The sequence below is a fragment of the Neovison vison genome, chromosome 3 (assembly GCF_020171115.1).
Source record: "Neovison vison isolate M4711 chromosome 3, ASM_NN_V1, whole genome shotgun sequence".
Classification (NCBI taxonomy): Eukaryota; Metazoa; Chordata; class Mammalia; order Carnivora; family Mustelidae; genus Neogale; species Neogale vison.
This window is the reverse complement of record NC_058093.1, coordinates 18,231,441-18,247,070: the sequence shown is the minus strand read 5'-3', so window position 1 is coordinate 18,247,070 and position 15,630 is coordinate 18,231,441. Positions and strand designations below refer to the sequence as shown.

General features: G+C 39.2%; 1 protein-coding gene across 1 annotated transcript in view; it reads left to right on the top strand.

Moving 5' to 3' along the window:
- DYTN (dystrotelin) overlaps nt 1–15,630 on the top strand; it is a 47,872-nt gene that overhangs the window by 18,875 nt on the left and 13,367 nt on the right. Inside the window, exons 8-9 of the mRNA XM_044241421.1 lie at nt 144–255; nt 1,716–1,864. Coding sequence (XP_044097356.1) covers nt 144–255; nt 1,716–1,864 — 261 coding nt within the window. The remainder of the gene's footprint in view (nt 1–143; nt 256–1,715; nt 1,865–15,630) is intronic.

Below are 15,630 nucleotides of genomic sequence, written 5' to 3'. Positions count from 1 at the left end.
TAACATCCCTACAAAGTTTGGGAGAAGTTTTGCACTTCCTTGATAGCATAGATGTGTCCTGTCTGTTTTGGGGTGCTCATTGTACACCTGATCTGCTCACGGGCTGGTTGTGACATTATCCGCACTTCCACTGTTATTGGCAGATACCGCTGTCTGAAGTGTCTCAACTTTGACCTCTGCCAAGCGTGCTTCTTTGCTGGGCTTCACAGAGGATCTCCCCAGAAGGTCCATCCTGTGATGGAGGTCTGCGTCCAGGTAACCTCTAACCCACTGCACACCAATGTTTTATGAATCCAGTCAGGGCCAGCTGCAGCAACTAAAGAACTTTCCCTGGATAAAACCATAGATTCTGTTCCTTTCATTCACAACAATATTTAAGGAAGTAACAAGGAAGAAACAAATTCCACCAAAAATACCTCTCAGTATCCATATGCTTTCTCTACATCATAGATTTTAATAGAACTTTTGGGGACATGAAAAGGCCAAACAGAGTTCAATCTCACGGGACTGGTCCCACAATATATGACAGAAAATATCTGAGGAATAAAAGGGGAGAAACATTGGAAGTGAGTACGGGGTTCAAAGAAAAGGCTTGGTTTGGTAAAAATGAGAAAATCAGATTTTCAATTACTACTGTCTTTTGGGAAAACTTTTCTCTTTTCACATGTCTCTTCCTGAAATTCCAGTATTTTTTCTTTAGGAAAAATGAAAGGGAAAAATTACCATCTGCATTTGGATGGAAGGAATAGAAAACTAAGACTTCATAGTTGCCTTTTAAATGTCCTTTAAGAAAATTCCAAATACTCAGCAAGAGAATTCAGACTTTTTGAAGAAAAAAAGAGAAATAGCATAGTCAATTTTAAGCAAAGAGCATTTTCATTTTCCCGGAAAGAACACTTTCTTCTCTTCACTAAGTTCCCGTTACTCAGTTTCTCTGTACAGAGGTATCACCCTCAAACAGGGCAGTAGTGAAGGGTGTTGGTTAGCTATCCCTACCAAGGACAGATTTCCCTCCTTCGCTTTAACATGAATGGTCCACTAAAGTCAAGTGCTTGGAGGTATTAAAGAATTCCCAGCCGGCATTGTTTTGCGGAACATGGATAACCCAGATGCTCAAGTTCATTGGCCCACAAGCTCCCTTTTCCTAAAACTCAGGGGAGGAATAGGACTTATCGATGTTAGACTGACACCGTGTGGTCATTTTGTTATTACACTTCAGATTTCCAGGGCTGAGAATTTTTAACAAGATACCTCATTCCTTTGTTCTTTTGGCAAAGGTTCTTAACATGGGGTTGACGGGTGGACCTCAGAGAGTCTGTGAATCCACTGAAATTTTATACAGAATTAAATGTATAGCATTTTTCTGGAGATAAATCCACCAGTGATCATCCAGTTCTGAAGAGAATCCGTTGGCAGCCCTGGATTTAGCCCTGCTCTGTACCCCTTCTTGCTTTAGAATTCCACGTTCCTGGATCACTTTCAGGAAGAGGCGTTAATTGTAAGCGAGTGGTATTTAATTTGGAAACTTACACTCTGTGGACAAGCAGAGAGAGTGGCAAGATATGCAGGTAGTATGAAGGAAGATGATTTTTCTGAGGACATAAAAGTGAGTGAAGTAATTCCAAATTTTCATGGTGGCCAGTTTGCCCAAATGAGGAAAAAAGACCTGGGTACTCTGATAGGACTCTCCTTTTTACGGGTGGCCGTTCCGGCAGATGTCGGCAAAGGAGAATACGAAATGCCTGGTCAGGACCCTCAGAAGCAACCTGCTCCAAGGACGCAGTAGGAGAAAAGAAACTTCGAGAAGGCGGTGGCTGCTGGACCAGGCGACTCCAGGGAAGCTGGCTAATGACACACAGGCCGGGTGAGTGTCTGTGAGTGACCGTCCTGCAGAGCGGCAGCCCAGAGGCCTGGTTTCCTAGTGCTGGTCAGAAAGAAGGCAGGAGGCTGGGCTGGCCGGGGGCTGAAGATGCACTTCCCCTCCAGAAATGATCCTTAATTTTCAAACAGAACAAGAGGCGAAAAATACTTCCAAATGGCCCATCCCATCTTTTAGAATTATTCCAACTAAAGCATCAAACACAGAAGACACTTAATATTAAAGTATTTGAATGACGGCTTTATATCCCTGGGTTGTTTGTTTTTTGTTTTTTGTTTTTATATCTTTAGTTTCTATTGGTTTGCTTTTGAAAGCCTAACTTAGAATGAATACTGAATTTTTATTAAAAAGGGAAAGAAAAGACACAGAATCCTATCACTCACAGACAAATGCTAGTCACATGTTAGTATTAACAAAACAGGAATTACGCAGTAGATACAATATTACATTCTTCTTTTCTTTTCCATATGGACAGTATTTCCCATGTCATTAGTTTCCAAAATATTATTGTTTTTTTTTTCAAAATATTATTTTTAATCGCCTTGCTCTCATCCTTATAAGGAAGTATCATAACATACAAGGAATCCCTTATATCATTGAACATTTTGGTTATTTTTAGAATTTGCCCCCTGAAATTCTGTACTCAACATCTCTATTCATGCATCTTCCTATAGTTTTAATATTTTACTAAGATAAATTTACTCCAGTAAAATCATTGGATCAAAAGTTGTTAACTCTGTTAACTCTCAAAATTCAGAACACCAAGTTGTGCTCCAGAGGGTTAAGCCAAAACATACCCAACATCACTGGGGTATGAGGTCACCCAGCACTTACCAAAAGATTACCAGTCTAAAGAGGACTTTAAAAAGTCTTTGTGATAAGGCCACTTGGCTGTCTCCGTAGGTAGAGCATACAACTCTTGATCTTGTGATTGTGAGGTCAAGCCCCACACTGGGTGCAGAGATTACTTAAAATTAAGTCTTTTTTTTTTTTTTTTACAAAAGTCTTTGTGATGTTAATTTTGGAAGTAACCACTTCTTCAAAATTAAAAATTGTAGAAAATAAAGCAAAAAGATAATGTTTCTGTGGGCTTATGATCATCAAACTTTGGGGAGGAAAAAAAACCCAGAAATATTAATTCACTACCATTTTATCTAGTGAGAGTAGAACAGATAGATTTAAATCAGAATGGTATTCATTTACTAATTCCTTTTGTAATTCCTAATCTCTTCTCAGACACCCACCAGCATATTTCTGTCTCAATCCCAGACCTTATTTTTAGGGTCCTTTTGTCACTTTCCAATCTAAACAAGTTTTTATAGCTCTTTAAAGGAAAAAGTATATGTTGACATTCCAATTAGATGCCATTTATTATACCCATATCACATTTACTTAGCAGGTTGTTATCAATATATCTTCAAAGTTAGAGAGTTTATCATTTGATGTGTATCTTTAATATAGTACAAGGAATTTAAAAATAAGAACAAAGATATCAGGCACCAATTCATCTGTCTTCTTCAAGGCAGGTTTCATCTTTCCCTAGCAAAGGAACAATACAATGTGTCAATTAGTCATCTGGATTTATTGAATACTTGAGATCTTGTCTAAATTCCTACATTCTCATACTTAGAACACAAAGATCCAGACTCTTAATTTGATTTCATTTGGCCACTGAAGCCAGACTGATGTTTTGAAAGTGAAAATATGATGCATCCCTCATGTGCCCGCCTCCCCCAAACTCCTAGCCTCAAACCCCTCCATTCTCCTCCCATTGTTTTAAAGCTAAAAACTAGAAGTCATAAAGGCTTAGAAAAGTTCTGCATATCCCCCCCCAACCTCTCCAGTTTCATCTCCCCAGCCCCACATTATCTGTGCTCCAGTCCTCATTCCTTCCCCCGCCCCACAAGACTAAGCCAGATCCGCCCCTCTAATGATGTAAACCTTTACCTTAAGGAAGTATCCCAAGCCCACCAACCTGCATGGCTTGAGCCTGACTCCTAAAGACCTAGAGGGGGAACACCTTGGAGGCTCAGTTGTTTAAGCTTCCGACACGTGGTTTTGGCTCAGGTTAGGCTCCAGACTGGGCATGGGGATTGCTTAAGATTCTTTCTCTCCCTCTCTTTTTGCCGCCTCCCCGCCTTTGCACACATGCACATGCTCTCTCTCTGTCTCAAAAATAATAGTAATAATAATAATAATAATAGCAATAAAGACCCATAGAGGTCTTTGTTCAAATGCTATCTCATCCATAAGTCCATTCGTGACTACTTAACATTTCAGCCCCTGTCCCCCTCTGGCACTCACAATCTTTCTCCCTTGCTTTATTTTTCTTCAGAGCATTTCATCAGTACCTCACACCCTATATATTTTACTTTTATTTTTTGTTTGTTTGGTATCATGTAAGCTCAGGGGCAGGGCTGGAGAAATTTTTATTGTTTCCAGATATATTTCCAGAATCTGTAACTAATGTCTAAATTTGACAAATACTCAATAAATGTTTATTGAATGATAGGTCAATGGCCTGAATAATACAATGAAGGTGAAGGAATTGATGGGGGTAATAAGGTAGGACATGAACTCTTTTAGAATGGAGCATGGGAAAGTGTCACAAGAGTGATTACAAAGTATTGGGAGAAGGTAATGAAATTCGATTGAGCTTTGTCCTCATGCAGGTATGTAGCCTTGGGGAAGTGACTTCATGTTTTTGGGACTCAGTGTCTTCACCTGATAGTAGGGATGACCTGTCCTACTCCCAGAGTGGCATCAGTAGAGATAAGAGGAGGAAAGGAAATTCAATCGCTATGCAAAGCTAAAGGGTTTTAGAATGTCAGTGTGTTCTACTCTGTCCACCTGAGTACAACAGTGTTTCCCAAAGTAAAATTCTTATGTAATAATTTTCAGCCTCACCTAGATATTAATGAGTTCAGAAATTCTGATTAGTGTCTTATGGAGGAGAAAGGAATGTGGGACATTATTATTTAACAATGTGGTAAGAAGCAAAACACATCCTTAATATCTATTAAGTTGACACATTACTACTGGCCATCTTCTAAGAGATTTGTGATTTTGCCAAGTGATGATACTAAATTCATTCATTGATTTAGCAAATATCCTGCAAGGTAAAAAGCCTCCTTTTCATGTGGTTTCACTTACTTTACATATAATAGTTTACACTGAGAACACTTTCATTTGCAAAAAACATAACTGAAAGTTAGGTGCCAAATATCAACACTGTTATTAAATAGTTTTGGAAGTTCTTGCAAATATAATAAAAAAGAAAATTAAACAGTAGAACAGACAAAATTACTTTCATTTGCAGCTAATATGATTTTAAGTTCCCAAGAAAGCTCAGGGGGCTCTAGTAAAAATAACTAGAATAAATAGGCTTGGCGTGGTGGGAAATAAAATGCATACACACAGATTAGTAGGTCTTCATTATGATAGTAGTCATCAGCTAGAAATTTTATTAAAATCCCCGTTACAGTACCTGTAAAACTTATTTTAAAGAGAAACTTAGGGGAAAAAAAGCTTAGCAAAAAGGATACAAAAACCACATTTTCAAAAACTATAATATTTCAGAATACAGCAAATAAGACTTGAACGAAAGGAGAAACATACCAAATTCCTGGAAGAGAAGACTCTGGCATAAGAATTGTACATGCTCCAAAAATTAATACAATTGATTCTCATTATTCATAGATTCTGTATTTATGAATGCACTTATTCATGAAAATTTATGTATAACCCTAAAATCAATACTTGTGATGTTTCCCTGGTCATCTGCAGACAGGCACAGAGTGGCAAAATATTTGAATTGTTGCTGTACCCCTGAGGTCGGACAGAATCATTCTGCCTTCTTGTTTCAGCTTTCATACCATAAACACATCCTTTTCACATTTTTGTGCTTTTTAATGGTGATTTCACTAGTGCAAATTGCCCCCAAACATGGTGCTGAAATGTTGTCTGCTCTTCCCAAGCACAGAAAGGTTATGAAGCACCTTAAGAAGAAAATCTGTATGTTAAACAACCTTCATTCAAGCATGAGCTATAGTGCTGTTGACCATAGGTTCCATGTGAACGAATTGACAGTATGTATTAAATAAGGTGTCCATATACAAGACATGCATAAAACAAAGTTATACGTTGCTTGGATGACAAAAATAATCTGACCAGAGACTAGCAAGAACCTAACCTTTTATTTCCCCTTGAAGCAATGGGTCAATTTTCCCTAACATTGTTAACAGTGACTGTGTAGAGTATAATGGCCATCAGTAATGAGAATCAACTGTATTTAAACTAAGTGCATTTCCAAACAGAGTCACGATGTTTTTTAAATAGGAAAAAACTATTTTGAAGACATTTTTGGAATAATAAATTAAACAAGAATATTTAAAATTATGAAACTGAAGACTAGTGGGAAGGGATGTTCTTCAACAGATATTAAAATTTACTATAAACAACCAAGACCAAATAGTATTATATAAAAAAAGAATGGGGGGGGCACTTGAGTGGCTCAGTTGGTTAAGCATATGACTTTTGATTACAGTTCAGTCCATGATCTTGGGGGCATGGGATCGAGCCCTCTGTCTGGCTCTGGTCTGAGCATGGATCCTGCTTGATATTCTCCCTCTTCCTCTCTCTCTGCCCCTCCTTGCTTGCTCTCTCTCTCTCTAAAAAAATGGAATAGACATACAGATTTGAGGACAAGAATACAAAATTTAATGATTGATATAAGCCTAAATGGGAACCCAACATATGATAAATGTGGTGTTTTCATTCACCAAAAAAAAAAAAAAAAAACATAATTGGCTATCCATCTGGGAGTGTGCTTGGCAGGTCCAAAGAACAGCAAGGAAGGGGCGCCTGGGTGGCTCAGTGGGTTAGGCCACTGCCTTTGGCTCAGGTCATGATCTCTGGGTCCTGGGATCGAGTCCCGCATCGGGCTCTCTGCTCGGCAGGGAGCCTGCTTCTCTCTCTCTCTCTGCCTGCCTCTCCATCTACTTGTGATTTCTCTCTGTCAAATAAATAAATAAAATCTTTAAAAAATATATTAAAAAAAAAAAAAAAAAAAGAACAGCAAGGAAGCCAGTGTGGCAGAGTGCAAGAAAGTGGAGAAGCTGAGAATAGTCTAGAGGGAAGGCAGGGTGGAGGCAAGGGTAGAAGCAAGGTCACGTAACTTTCTAAATGTCCTTCTAGTGTTTCATTTTTTAATGTTGAGTTTGAATTTCAATCCATTTGGAATTTATTTCAGCAAGGGTCTGGCTTTGCTTTCTTTCAGATGCATAGCCAATTATGCTAACTTTTCCCCCGTTAATTAAAATGCCAACTTTGTCACATATCAGATTTCCTTATATACTTGGATCAATTAAGATAACTTATATTCTCATCCTCAGATCTATGGGTCAATTCTTGGATCTTGTATCTACTCTCATCTATTGTATAGTATAGTATTCCATAGTAAGTAGAAGGAGAAAGCAGCTGTGATCTGAAATGGCGAGACTGTAGGTAGAGCGGGTTTGGGAGGAACGATCAGAAGTTCAGTTTGGGCTATGTTAAGATTGAGAGATCTCAGACATCACTTGGAAATGTTGAATAGCCCATTCCCCATTCATGGCTGGAATTTGGAGGAAAGTCTCCCAGAGGTACAAATTTGGGAGTTGTTGGCATGATGGCTCTTCAAGCTGTGAGATTGTATGAGATCACCAAGGAGAGTATAGACAGGAAAGAGGAGGATAGAAGATTGAGCCCTACAACAGTCCACACTACACACCTGGAGAGCAGAAGATGAGCCATTAGGGGAGACAAGAAAGATGAAAGATCCGGGAGAAAACCAAGAAAATGAGGAATCGTGGAAGGCAGGTAAATAAAGTGTTTTAAGGAGGAGGGCGTGGTCGACTCTGTCAAATGCTGTGCGAGGGCGAGTAAGAATTGGCCTTTGGACTTTGCAACAAGGGAATCATTGATGACCTCAAAAAGAGCAGGGTAGGACGGTGGTCGTAGAAAAAAATCAGACTAGAGATGGTTTAGGAGAGAATGGGAGCTGAGGAAATGAAGACACGAATACAGTTCTTTCCAGGATTTGTTACAGTAGAGGGAACAAAGGGATAGTGTAGGTGGTAGGGTACCTGACATGAAGAGAATGTTTTGTTATGATGGGAAAAGTTAACAGCATGTTTGAATACTGAAGGGGATGATCCTATAGGAATGAAAGTACCACTAAACAGTAAATAAGGACACACATAACAGCACTGGAGGGGTGGAGTAATAAACCAGAAAGAACCTAAGAGTCTACCGGTAGAAAAATGGTGGAACACCCGTGATACAGGCAGACGACAGAATATAATGAATCCACTTAAATGAACAGATTTAAGCACCCAGCTATGACAGTAGAGAGCATTCATCATCCTCCATTAACAAAAAGAGTAAGTGGCAGAACAGTGTGCGTGAAATGTCATATTTGTTCCAAAAACAAATTCAGTATATATATGTGATGTTTGGATGAGTACAGAAAACAGTATGGAACAACCCAAAGGAATCAAAATGATCTCACATAGGGTAGAAAGAGAATGTGTCACTCAAAGATATGTGACAAAGAAGTCCAGGGTTATCCCCAAATGCCCCACTGCTTATCTGCATAATTAAGTGTACCACACAATAATCACTTCTTTCCCTGTGAGCCCATCACGTTCTGTAGAAATAAAATCACATCATGTCAATAACAATCGTATGTTCATCTGTTCACTAAATATGAAATCTCTGTGAGCGAGGAGTTCTCTGCTTTTGTTTTCCATCTTTTATCTTCAATAACTCAAGATGATGAGATGCTTTAAAATCATTTTTGGGGGTGCCTGGGTGGCTCAGTGGGTTAAGCCTCTGCCTTCAGCTCGGGTCATGATCTCAGGGTCCTGGGATCAAGCCCCGCATCAGGCTCCCTGCTCCGCAGGGAGCCTGCTTCTGCCTCTCTCTCTGCCTGCCTGCTTGTGATCTCTCTCTCTCTGTCAAATAAATAAATAAAATCTTTAAAAAATAAATTTTAAAAATATCATTTTTGAATAAAGGAATGAAACTAAGTGGAACTACATAATATAATGCTATTTAGAATATCAGAGTTAATATCTGATTTAAAATTTTCTAAAAAGGCTTTCCTTAATGTCGTGCCTAATAATTATCATTACAATGTTTTATAAACCTCTGCTTTATAGCAGGATATTGGTTCCGTACAGCAGCTCTGAAGTACCAATACATGGAAGTTGGACTAGAAGAGTGGAAACTGTAGCCACAGAGGCTTCCAGACAAGTATCTCCAACGATATTTCAGGCTCAGCAAACCGACAACAGCAACCCACATCCTCAGGTGAGTCCAAAAGGGAAAGGAACCAATGCACAAACAGTCTGGACCACTTTGTAAGGATGCCGTGAGATTCAGTGTGGTGTGTGGAATATTTTCAAGATGTTAACATGATCAAAGAAAATATTGTTTAAAATAATTTTTTATCTCCAATCATAAGGCGTTACATATTAATTACAGAAAATTTGGAAAAGCCAACAAAGAACAAAATTACAATTACAAATCATGATATAACCACTATTTCAATATTTTTATTAAGATTTTTCTTTTAATTCCAATATAGTTAAAATACAGAGTTATATTAGTTTCAGGTGTTGAATCACAATATAGTGATTCAACAATTCTATACATTATTCAGTGCCCATTGTGACAAGTGTACTCTTTACTAATATTAATATTTTAATGTTAATATGTTAATATTTTAGTGTACTTCTTTCCCTACAAATACTTCTGATATAGTTTACATCATACTGCAGAATGTATTATTGATATAGTTCTGTATCAGTGTTTTTGAGCATTTCCCATTGCCATTACAAATCTTCTCACACATTGTTTTGCAGGTTTCATTTAAACGGATGTAACATTATTTAACCCCTCTTCTTTTGTTGGATATTTGAATTACTTCCAATTTTTGCTAAAACTTGAAATTATACTATTGAAATCCTTGTGCATTATTCTTTGTACATGATTTCCCAGATAGTTCGATAGGGTTTATTTCTTTTTGTGGGATTACTAGGATGAGAAGTGGGAATATTTTTAGACTCTTAATACTTACTGAAAAAATATTGTTTAGAAAGGATATACCAAACTGTGCACCCAGTGAATTCAAATAACTATTTCTCTTGATCCCTGTTACTCTTACTTGTAACTTGTTACCATCACCAAATTTTGAATTTTGTTACTTTTATGAGCAGAATATGTTTTATTCGCCTTAATGTCCATTTCTTCTTCACTTAGAAGGCGACTGTATTTGCTCTTCTGTCACTGTTCTCTGCCCAGTTTTACCAATGCATCAGCTTGTTTTATTAATGTATTTGAGCTTTTAAAACTCTAGCAATGGGAAACCTTTCTTTATGGTTGTTTCCTTTTAGTCTAATTTATAATGTGACTTGCTATATATAGACATTTTTAATTCCTATGAAAACATTATTAACCTTTTCTGACTTCTCACACAATTTTATGCTTGGAAAATTTTTCTGCATTAAAAAAATCAAATGAGCCTTCAGCTGTATTGCTGTAACATGGATTGATTTTTTGGGGGGGTGGGGGTGGTATTAACGTGGCTTGGTTTGGTTTTTTTTTTTGTTTTTTGTTTTTTGGTTTTTTTGGAACTTTAAGGTTTAAATCTACCTGGCTTTTATTGTGGATGGCACGTTAGAAGGTGAGGATGTTCCCCTACTCCTGCTTTTTTACTGAAATAGCCCATTCTTCAGGCAACCCCCAGTGAAATCAGGGCTTGGACATACGGCCTAGTCCTTCCCTCAGTTCCCCAGGCAGAAACAAGAACAGAGGTGATGTTTAATCAGTGTGGCTGGGGTGGGATGATGGATCGGAGGGTCTAGGGCTCCCTCTTCTGGTGTCATGCAGACATGATTGTTATTTTGATTTTTTTAATTGTTAACTTTTATTAAACAATTATTCTTCTAGAAGGACTTTAAAATCATTCCTAAGATGCCAGGTTAATCTTAGTAGTATTTTGGTTTGATTTGTATTAAACCTGTATTTTGAGGTGCAAACTTCTGTCAGTAATGGCTGTATGTGTCTTACTTCTTAGTCTAGGTTTCTCACTGAGGGCACCTGGCTCTTTTATGCTTATTGTTCTTATTTTGAATAAAGACCTTTCCCTTATTTTGAATAAAGAAAAAGTACCTTTTTCTTAATTATTAATGATGGTATACTGGAAAGTTATGGATTTTTTTAATGGTTTTCTTATAAAGAGAAACCTTTCTGAACTCTCTTAATTTCAAATACTGGTCTAGTTTGACTCTCTTGCTTCCAACTAAACAATCATGCAGTGTAGGGGGGGGCGGGAGGGATATTTTGGTCTCTTTCTCTCCAATATTTAAACCTCTCATGTCTACTGCATGTCTTCATTCCCGAGAGAATCCAGATCTTTCAGAACAATACTGAATAATGCAAGAGATGACGGGGCAGCTTCTTTTCCTTTAAATGGGAGGAGATTTCGTGAGGGCACTTCTCTTGTGCTTCTCCGTTAAGTAGGATGGTGTTAGTTGTTGGGTTGAAACTCCTTTTAATTTTATGGAAGTCCTTTTTCTATTTTACTTTTTTTGTTTTTTGTTTTGTCTTGTTTTTGTTGAAATAGGCAATCAGACATGATTTTGAATTTATTTATTTTAAGTCTCCTTTTTAGCCTCATTTGAAATAATCTCGTGCTTTTTCCTGCTGGGAGCATTGCACCATTAGTTCCTGAGAGTAAACATTCCTGGCATTGCTGAAACCAACACCTATATTTGTTCACAGTGGATCCTTTTTAAATATGACTTAAATTTGCCTTGCTTATTTCTCATTTAGAATCGCAACATTCATGAGTCAAAATATTCTCTTTCTATCACTCAACACTGTCTTTGTTAATTTTGCGCATTTTCAGCAGCTACTCCTTTTTTCATCTTCTCTTGTGTCTGAAGCAATTTATCTAAGATAAGAATTATTTTATTTTTTAAAAAGATTTGTTTATTTATTTAAATGAGACAGTGTAAGCAAGGGAAGGGGCAGAGAGAGAGAGTGAGTGCAAGAGGGAATCCATGAGCCGACTCACCAGTGAGTGCAGAGTCCAATGTGGGGCTGGATCCCATGACCCTGAAATCATGACTAGAGCTGAAATGAAGAGTTGCACAACCGTCTGAGCCACCCAGGAGCCCAAGAACTATTTGTATCTTAACAATTGACAGAATTGGGGGCACATGGGTGGCTCAGTCGTTAAGTCTCTGCCTTGGGCTCAGGTCATCATCCTAGGATCATGAGATCAAGCCCCACATATGTGCCCTGTTCAGCGGGAAGCCTGTTTCCCCTCTCCCACTCTCCCTGCTTGTATTCCCTCTCTTACTGTCTCTCTGTGTCAAACAAATAAATAAAATCTTTTTAAAAAATTGACAGAACTTAGGAGTAAAACCCTAGGACACTGGACCCTTTATAATATTTAGATAATTTTTTCTCTTTCTTCAAAATTGATGGTCTGTTAATGCTTTCTTCAGTTAACTTTGATAATTTAATCTTCTTGAGAAAATTACTTACTTCCACAAGATTTTCAAATTAGTTAAAGTCTTTTAAACTATTTTATTTTTCAAATCTTCACATTTCTACTTTAATTCAACTCAAATATGTTCAACTTTTACGCCAAAAGAATAAAATCGCATTTGTATCAGAAGGATCAAATCAGTATCTATTAGGAAAACCTATATTCTCAAAATACATAACTCCTGATCAGTCTTTGGCCTGTTTCACATAATCAATTGCATAGTTTTTCATGAAGAGTAGCATGTATAAGGTTAATCTGATGTTGGCAAGCATGAAGTTCATTGTAAAAAAGTACTTCAGCTAAAAACCATGAATTAATGGCTATGGTGGTCCACACAATTAAATATAATTTGTATTGTTGTCTGGGCATGTTTTAGAAGACTCAATATTAACACCCTTAAGAAGACATAAAACCAACCCTCATCTACATGTAACTGAGCAACATGAACTTTCTCTTACCTGTTGCTCTCCAAAGTGGTCAGTTCTCACTCCCGCAGTACAAGTCCCCTTTGCAGCCAGTCACCTGGACTGTCCTCTTAGCGGACCAAGCTCAGCTTTGAGGGGACTGTGGCTAAGTCTACCTCCTCTGCGACTGCACCGGCAGGCGTTCCCTCCAATCAGTGCAATCAGTATAGTCTGACCCTAAGGAAGGTCTTCAAAATCGTACCTGTAATGCTTTTCAATCACCCAAGAAAGAAGTTCCCACGCCGCAGTCGTGCAGAGGTCCTGCGGCCACCCGCGCACTTCCTCCTTCCCGCTGCGCCGCCTGAGGCCGCTGCGCGCGTTAACCCTCCGCGGCCCGAGAGGAGCCTCTGCAGGCCGCGCCGCGGACCTCGCACGCCCCCTCGCGGGCGACCGGCAGATCGCCGGCTTCCACGGGCGGAGTCGCCCTGAAAAGCCCTCTAGCTCCTGCTTTGAATAAGGGAAGAGCCATTTTCAATGCAGCCCCCCCCCCCGCTTTTAAACTAACGTTTCTTCTTTCCGAAGGAGGAAATTTAACAGAAGTTCTGTGTTTGGATTTCTCTCCTTCACTTCACTCTCGTTTCATTCTATCTCACGTCCTTCATGTTTATTCATGCAGTACACTTCTTCCTTTGATTTAAAAAAAAAAAAATTTAGGGGCGCCTGGGTGGCTCCGTTGGCTCAGCATCAGCCTTGGGCTCAGGTCATGATCCCAGAGTCCTGGGATTGAGCCCTGCATTGGGCTCTTTGCTCAGGGACCAGTCGGCTTCTCCCTCACCATCTGCCTCTCCCTCAGCTTGTGCTCTCTCTCTGTCAAATAAATAAATAAAATCTAGAAAGAAAGAAGGGAGAACATTTCTAATTATAAAGAACGAAAGAAAGAAAGAAAAAGAAAAGTTTTTATTATACAAATAGGACCTCAATCTGTTTGCCTTATAAAAAGTTGAGATATTTCAGATAATGACAGTTATTTTCAGCGCTAATTCCCAACCCAGGGCGGGCTCCTACTTCCCCAGAGGTAATCTGTTTGGGGTAGATCTTTGCATTTGTTTGTGGTGTATTTATGCATTTTCAAATATCCGTGCGTGGGCATGAGTCGTGTGCGTGCCCAATGTGGGCAAACGTCTGGTATCTATTAATCTTGAAAGCTGAGAAAGCTGCCCACACATATCTGCTCAAGGAAGCAGGTACAGCTTGGTTCACTGCAGCATTGCCTGTACTTTGAAAGACTGGAAACAGCCTCATGTGTGTCAATTGAGAATGACAACCTAAAGCATAGGACCTATTGCTAACCTGAAATGCTTCTCAACTGCAGAACGACCCATGCCACAGGATAACATTGATATTAATAATATAAAGGTCACTGATGCAAAGACTATGTGAGGCATTGGAAGCTGCTTGAGCCTTTGAATGAAGAGGCAAATAGGCCCAGGTCCCGCGGAGGGGCCACAGAGTACACCCCAACCAGATTGCATGACTTTATGTCTGTAGTTCAGCTCCTTCTTCCTGCCCTCCTCTCTTCCTTTCTCAGGCTGTTCCTGTAGACCCGTGTTCCCAAGGTGGCCAACCCCTCTTCAGATCATTTGCAGGAACCAGATGAGGCCACTGAGTGTAGCCACAGCTGCTTATAAATGTAGAGTAATGAAATCCAGTCTCCCATTCAGACACGTGGGAGCCAAGGGCCAGTTCATGGTGTCCCAGAAGCTGGGCCAGGCAGGACCAGGTCAGGACTTGCACTTGGGTGCCGTTCAGGGAGCAGAACGTGGATGAAGAGTGACAAGGTTTGGTGGGAAAACCCCAAATGAGAGCTGCTGAGCTGATCACTATTAACGCAAAGAGCCTTGGTGATTTCAAAGAGACAAGCTGTGACTCACAGTACACATCCATGCGGAGAGCAACGGAAAGTTGAGAAAGTTTAAATAGAAGGTGGCGGATAGAAGGGTAATATTTTTTTCTTTTTTTTTTAAGATTTTATTTATTTATTTGAGACAGAGTGCTCACAAACAAGAGGCGGGGCAGAGGGAGAAGGAGAAGCAGACCCCACTGAGCAGGAAACCTGATGTGGGGTTCGATCCCGGGATCCTGGGATCAGGAACTGAGTCAAAGGCAGACACTTAACTGACTGAGCCACCTGGGTGCCCTGAAAGGAAAGATTTCTTGAGCCAAGGAGGAGAAAGTGCTTTTTGTAGATGCTTTTGGGGAAGGAGGTTTTCTGGGCAGGAACCTAACTCGGGCAGAAGACTATTATAATGGATTTTTAAAATCTAAAGATCTTGTTTATGTTGAAATCCTTTAAAGAAAAGCATCATGTAGAGGCGCCTGGGTGGCTCAGTGGGTTAAATCTCTGCCTTCGGCTCGGGTCATGATCTCAGGGTCCTGGGATTGAGCCCCACATCGGGCTCTCTGCTCAGTGGGGAGCCTGCTTCCTCCTCTCTCTCTGCCTGCCTCTCTGCCTACTTGTGATCTCTGTCTGTCAAATAAATAAACCTTTAAAAAAAAAAAAAGAAAAAAGCACCATGTAAATATGAGATCATGAAACTTCCCTGTGAGCATATGAACATCTGCATCATATCTGAATGGAAACCCAAATATGACTCACTTTTTATATATGTAATTAATATGTATTATATATTTAATTTATATATATATAATTATCATATTCCTATGGTGAGTTTTTAGGAATGTGG